We start from the raw sequence: 6,992 nt of genomic DNA on the forward strand, positions 1-6,992 counted from the left end.
ACACAAGTAGAAGCTCTTTGCTACCCTCATGATGTTTTATTTTATTTTTTTGGTCGGTCGTGGGGCTTGAACTCTGGGCCTGGGTGCTGTCCCTCAGCTCTTCAGCTCAAGGAGAGCGCTCTACCACTTGAGCTACAGCGCCACTTCCGGTTTTCTGGTAGTTTATTGGAGATAGGAGTCTCATGGTCTTTCCTGCCCGGGCTGGCTTTGAACCTCGATCCTCAGATCTCAGCCTCCTGAGTAGCTAGGATTACAGGCATGAGCCACCAGCGCCCGGCCCTTATGATGTTTTAGAAAACAAATGGACGCTGAAGCCAGAATGTTTGAAATGACATGTATAAAGCACTGTCAAATAGTAGATGCCTTCACATCATTTGCTCCTTATAAAGAAAGTGTCAGGGGCTGGGAAGTGGTAGAGTGCTTGCCTTGCATGCATGAGGCCCTGGGTTCGATTCCTCAGCACCACATAAGCAAAAAAGAAAAAAGCCGAAAGTAGCTCAAGTGGTAGAGCGCTAGCCTTGAGCTGAAGAGCTGAGGGACAGCGCCCAGGCCCAGAGTTCAGGCCCATGACCAGACCTCCCCCCCCCAAAAAAAAAGAAAGTGTCAGCTGATGAAGTGAGCTGTGTGGGTTGAGGCGTGGCTCAGGTGGTAGAGTGCCCGCTTGTCTTAGAAGCACGTGTGCCAAGAAATTCAGTCACACAACAACTGTCACCGTGTTTAAGGCATTTGGCTGTTTGTTTGTTGCTGGTACCGGGACTTGAACTCGGGGCCTGGGTCTGTCCCTTCCATCTCTGCCTCTTGAGGCATAGCCCCACTTCTGGCTTTTTGCTGGTTAATTGGAGAGAAGCATTGAACCGTGATCCTCCGGTCTCGGGCTCCTAGCTGGGATTACAGGTGTGAGCCACCAGGACGCCGCCTATCCCTGATTGTAAGTATGCGCCCGGGGTTCCAGGCTGCAGAGCTGGGCGGGTGGCGCCGGGCTTCCCTGCCCTGCGCTGACCCAGCTCAGCTCTGCTCCACGCATGTCTCCAGAGGGGTTTCACGCGTGTCCACCTGGGTCAGCTCACGCCACGGCCCACTGGGGAGGTGACAGGCGGGGCCTGTCGGGGTTCTGGAAGTCAGGGGGTGCGCATTCCCAACGTGCAAACTTGCCTAAGAAACACAACTGTTGGCCTGCCTGCCATGCCCGCCAGAGCGCCGGGCCTCCCCGCCCCTCCCGGAGCCCGGCCGGGGTGCAGGTGGACCCGTGGGGTGGGGGCTCGGAAAGGGAGCACCCTGGAGGAAGGCAAACAAAAATCCCTGCTGCGGAGGGTGTTAGTGAAGACAGGAAACCCAGGTGGGTCCGGCCAAGAAAACGCAGAGGGCCTCGCGTTCTCGAACTGGAAAAGCAGCGGAAATCTCAGCGTGGCTGGAGTCTGGCGGCCGCGCCCCGCAGAGACGAGCCGGCGGTTCAGCGGTGGTCCGGCTCCTGCGTGACCTTGTGTCCTCCAGGCCTCCTCTGCGGTGGCCGGAGCCTTCCTGCGGTGGCTGATCCCTGCCAGTGGCCCCCGACAGGCCACCCTGGCCTGCAGTGACATCAGCAATGATCCTAGCGGCTTCATTTTGCTAGAACTGCCCCGGGACCTCGGGCCTGTCACCTGCCTGGCCTCTCTTACTTGGCCTCCTGGCAGCTTGGCTTTTTCTGCGGATTGCTTTGGTGATGGAGTCTTGGGGAATTCTCTGCCTGGGGCTCGATCCTCTGGGTCTCGGGCTCCTGAGGGGCCAGGATCACAGGCGGGAGCCACGGGTACCCAGTCGGAACAACTTCCGAAGTCTCCTTCGTGGCACCCAGAGGATGCGCTGCCCATTCACACCCTGAACTCACACGTGCTGTGCGGTGCGGTCACAGATAGGAAGGAGGGCAGGGACGCTGTCTGCACGGGCCGGGGTGTGATCAGAACACCCAGCCTGGGTCGGGCCTCCTGGTTAGGTGTTTGCTGTGCCTCTGGAGGGGAGGCTCCCCCGTGTGTTTCTCGGTATGTGAAAGCCTCTGTCTTCCTGTGGACAGGTGGGATCTGTGGCAGGGCTTTGCCATCCACAGCGAGTCAGTCCTCCCGATCTGTCAGCAAGAAGGAAAGTACGAGGAGGGAAGCATCTGTACTTCCTCCTGAGGCTCCTGTCAGCATCTGCTTGAGTGGAAAACCTTCTCCTACCACAAAGGAGAGGAAAGGTCACAAAACACCCTCCATCCTGCTGGCTGCCCCTACCTGTCCCCAGCCCAGAGCATCTAGATTTTGATTGGACCTTTGCCAGAGCTCATTAGCATAATGTACCCTGACCTGGAATGAATAGGGAACAGCGGTCAATCCAGAAAATGACCAGAGCCTGCCCGGACCAGGAGCGGAGATGAGATGGTTGTGACCCAGGGGCATCCGTGGCCCCAAGAAGACGTTGGGAGGTAAGAAGCCCCCCTCCCACGGCCTCCTCCTCTTCCATAGAAATGATGAGTGTGGGGTCCAAATGCTTTTCAAAGGAGATTGTGACAGCATTTATCTTAGTGGAGACTGAGCTCACTTTAGAGCTAGAAGCAGTGTCTTCTCTCCTCTAGTTTGTTTTTAATCTCGGGGGAAATATTAAACGAATACTCACTCATTTGGCAAAAGTTTATTCCAGAAAACTTTTTTTTAACTTTTTTTTTCAAGTAAGTTTTTTTTTAACTTTATCTTCCCTTGCTTTGAAAGCAAACAAGAGAATTAATTATGTTCTATACAGCTTGGCCTGAAAGAATGTTTTGGGCTTTGGAAAATACAAATTTGACCACTTTTAGCCCTAGAAATCGTCTATTCCATGTTGTTGTTCTATTAAAATCTCTCGCTGTTGGGACCACTTTCTGCTTCAAAGAGGAAAGTTCCTACACCTGCTACTTGACATGCATGTCTTCTGAACTAAGGTCAGACACTGCTTCAGTTAGCACGGTGTGCATTTACCACCTAGACCATTGTTACTTCAAATTCGTAAGAGTGGGCTGGGATGTAACTCGGTGATAGGGCACTTGCTTGTCATGTTTGAGATGCTGGATTTGATTTCTACTGCTGCAAATACACACAGAGGCTGTAGGTCCCCCCCCCCTCATTTGGGCATTTCATACAGAGTGTCCGTGTTCAAGCTGGAGAGCTAGACTTCACTCTTTTGGAATCTTAGAACCACTAGGCGTGAGAAGGTTGGGTAGAGGATGAAGAGCCCTTTCTTCACTCATTATTTAATGGCCCAAACTAATTTACATGTCCAACACAGTTTTATACACACACACACACACACACACATGCTTTGCAATAGTGGACCTCAGTGATGGACAGATGTTCCTATTAAATAAAGATAAATAACCACCCAACAGAGTTTGCTGGACTTGCTAAGCTCCAGACGGCTAGCATAGCTTGTAGCTGAGTTTACTCTTCAGTAGCTCAGTAGCTCTACGGCCTTGTTCAGTGGAGCCTGGGTACCCAGTGGGTGGAGCCTCCCCCCTCCCCCTGTACCCAGTGGGTGGAGCCCAGGGCTCAGCCCCATGTTCTGCAAGGTCACCCCACCACACAGAGCCATCAACAGTACCCAGGCCGAGGAGCCGATGTCAGAGTTCAGAGCAATCTGCTAGCCTAAGATAGTAGCCAATGCCACTCCGAGATACGTGTTGTCCAGCATGTGGAGAGGAGACCACGAGGATCCCCCACAGCCCCTGAGGTCCACCAGCACACTTCTAAATAACTCCAACGTCAACATATTAGCTAGTTTATTTAAAGACGTTTCCGTGGAAGCCAGTGCAAGCAGTTCTGCTCCTCACCTGTACAGAAGCTGCTGATGGACAGCAACGATTCTTCCTGAGTCCTGCGTTGCTAGACCGGGACCTAGCAATGACCCAGGAAGCCCTAACCCCAGAGAGAGCAAAGATGGCGGGGCCACCTGTCCCTCCCGCTGCGCAGGGCCCCCCGGGGTATCGCAGCCAGCTTGGCAGCCGCTTCGTCAGCACCTGGCTTTTTGGTGAATACTGGGTCCTGCAAAGAAGCCAGTGCAAACATGGTTCTAGCAGACAGGCCTGATTTTTAATTTCTTGCCTATCTTTTTCTTTTTTGGCCTCAGGAAGCTGTCTTCTGGGGTCTGTGCTTGAGTGCTCAGGTCCAGCCACATCGAGAACTTTCGAGAGCAGAACCTGCAGGATGAGTGGAAAGATACTGACCGGGTCTGGGCTCACAATGGAACGCGAGGACGTGGAGAAGGACAACAGGGAGGTGTTGAGCTGGGACATCAACGACATCAAACTGCCCCAGGTAGGGCCCACCCCGCCCTGCTGCCGTCACTGCGAACCTGCTAGGACCTAAGGGGAAGAGGTGAGGGTCCTGGCTGTGTAAAGCCCTCCCTGCTTCCATGGGCCCAGAGAGCCGAGACGCAGGAGCGAGACGATCCGAACCCAGGGGCTCCGTGCTTCCCAGGCGCCCCCGGGACCCAGCAAAGGGCACTGAGCTGCGTTTTCAAAGCTGGCTGGAGGGCTGGGAAGGTGGCTCAGTGGTAGAGCGCTTGCCTTGCATGCATGAGGCCCTGGGTTTGATTCCTCAGCACCACATAAGCAAAATAAAAAGCCAGAAGTGGTGCTGTGGCTCAAGTGGTAGAGCGCCAGCCTTGAGCTGAAGAGCTGAGGGACAGCGCCTAGGCCCAGAGTTCAGGCCCCACGACCGGACCCCCCCACCAAAAAAACCCCAAAAAAACAAAATCAAAGCTGGCTGGAAGGATAGCAGCTGGGATCACGTATTTGCTCACGAAGACTATTTATGATATGTAAGTTCTCAGACTGGGAAAGTCCGGGGAATGTGCGCTTGTGAAATAGCACAGGGTCACGCAGATCTTCCAGAAGGTTCCCCATGCCCGCCCGCACAGGATTGCTTTCTGAAGAGAGAACGCTTCTCATTTCTGAAGGTCTTTGATCATGGCTATGGCCTTTGACTTGTGTTTTGTTTTTTGTCGTGGGGCTTGAACTCTGGGCCTGGGTGCTGTCCCTCAGCGCTTCAGCTCAAGGTGAGCACTCTACCACTTGAGCCACAGCGCCACTTCCAGTTTTCTAGTAGTTAATGAAAGTCTAGCAGACTTTCCTGCCAGGGCTGGCTTTGAACCATGATCCTCAGATCTCAGCCTCCTAAGTAGCTAGGATGGCAGGTGTGAGCCACCAGCGCCCGGCTGACTTGTGTTTTTATTTTTGCTTTTTGAGGCAGGGTGTGGCCAGGTAGCCTTGGGTATTCTCAGATGGACATGCGGTGCAGGTCGCTCTTGGATTCCTCGTTCTCTTGCCTCTGCCTCCAGGTGCTGGCACTGCAGGCGTGCATCGCGGTGTCTGACGCTGCAGGCGTGCATCGCGGTGCCTGGTGCTGCAGGCATGCATCGCTGTGCCTGACACTGCAGGCATGCATCGCAGTGTCTGACGCTGCAGGCATGCATCACGGTGTCTGACGCTGCAGGCATGCATCACGGTGCCTGGTGCTGCAGGCATGCATCGCGGTGTCTGACGCTGCAGGCATGCATCGCGGTGTCTGACGCTGCAGGCATGCATCGCCGTGCCGGGCGCTGCAGGCATGCATCGCCGTGTCTGACGCTGCAGGCATGCATCGCGGTGCCTGACACTGCAGGCGTGCATCGCCGTGCCTGACGCTGCAGGCATGCATCGCCGTGTCTGACGCTGCAGGCATGCATCGCGGTGTCTGACGCTGCAGGCATGCATCGCCGTGTCTGACGCTGCAGGCATGCATCGCCGTGTCTGACGCTGCAGGCATGCATCGCGGTGTCTGACGCTGCAGGCATGCATCGCCGTGCCTGGCACTGCAGGCATGCATCACGGTGCCTGGTGCTGCAGGCATGCATCACGGTGTCTGACGCTGCAGGCATGCATCGCGGTGCCTGGCACTGCAGGCATGCATCGCCGTGCCTGGCTGGCATCCACTTCACTTCAGTTGTTAGGGTTCTAGGGACCAAACTCAGGTCCTTGTCATGGCTGGTCATGTGTTCTAACGCTACACACTCCCAGAACTAACATGTCCTGGATTTTTGTTTTGTGTTTCCCACCGGTCGTGGCTCTTGAACTCGGGGCCCAGGCACTGTCCGTGAGGTTCTTTTGCTCAAGGCTAGCACTCTACCTCTTGAGCCACCTTCCCAGCCTTCCTAGTTTTTTGTTGTTGTTGTTGTTGTTTTTGAGGTGGGGTCTCAGTTCCTGCCCAAACATGCACATGGACTGCGATCTGCTTGTTATTTTATACTTTCCGTGGTGGCTGGGTGACAAGCAGCCACCACTGTCACCAGTGGCTCCTGTGCCCAGGCCGGCCTGGGAGCCGAGCCTCTCACTCTCGTAGCTGGAGGGACAGGCGCTGGGCATCTGTTGTGTAAACTTGATTCTCCGGGCCTGTCACTTCATCTCACCTCTTGGCATCGGTGTTTTCGCTGATAGCCTTGTGCAAAGGTTGCACATGCGCGCACGCACACACACACACACACACACACACGCCCTGGGCTCTAGACCATGGTCATTTCTCCTCATTACTGCTTCATCACAATGATTCTCCATTCTGAAGAACCAGGATTTGAATTCTCCCCCAGCCTCAAATAACAGCCATTCTGGATTCCCACCCTCGCTGCCTCCTTCTGCTTCTGTGTGTGTTTCTCTTCACATTCTCTTTCTAGTCTCCCTGACACGTCTCTCAGGAGAGGCAGAAGATGGAACTTCCCTCTCATAGAAGGGTCATTAATTCATAGAAGGGTCGTTACGTGAACACAGCAGAGCCGGCCCCATCGTCTTAGGGTGTGTCTATAGCTGCTTTTGGCTAGTATGATGACGATTAGAGCAGTAAATTGTAATGACTCTTGGCTATTTCTGCCTATTTCTTTAAATTTTTTTTTTTTTTTTTTGTCGGTCGTGGGGCTTGAACTCTGGGCCTGGGTGCTGTCCCTCAGCTCTTCAGCTCAAGGCGAGCGCTCTACCACTT

The 6,992-nt window shown here is 54.4% G+C and overlaps 1 protein-coding gene across 1 annotated transcript in view; it reads left to right on the forward strand.

The window, feature by feature from the left end:
* The first annotated feature begins 2,384 nt into the window (after positions 1-2,384).
* The window catches only part of Gcm1 (glial cells missing homolog 1 (Drosophila)), a 22,825-nt gene continuing 18,217 nt past the window's right edge, over positions 2,385-6,992 (forward strand). The window contains exons 1-2 of the mRNA XM_013019233.1: positions 2,385-2,437; positions 4,111-4,298. Of these exons, the coding sequence (XP_012874687.1) occupies positions 4,188-4,298 (111 nt within the window). The 5' untranslated portion in view covers positions 2,385-2,437; positions 4,111-4,187. The remainder of the gene's footprint in view (positions 2,438-4,110; positions 4,299-6,992) is intronic.

This window comes from Dipodomys ordii, unplaced genomic scaffold, assembly GCF_000151885.1.
Source record: "Dipodomys ordii isolate 6190 unplaced genomic scaffold, Dord_2.0 Scaffold44, whole genome shotgun sequence".
Taxonomy (NCBI): domain Eukaryota; kingdom Metazoa; phylum Chordata; class Mammalia; order Rodentia; family Heteromyidae; genus Dipodomys; species Dipodomys ordii.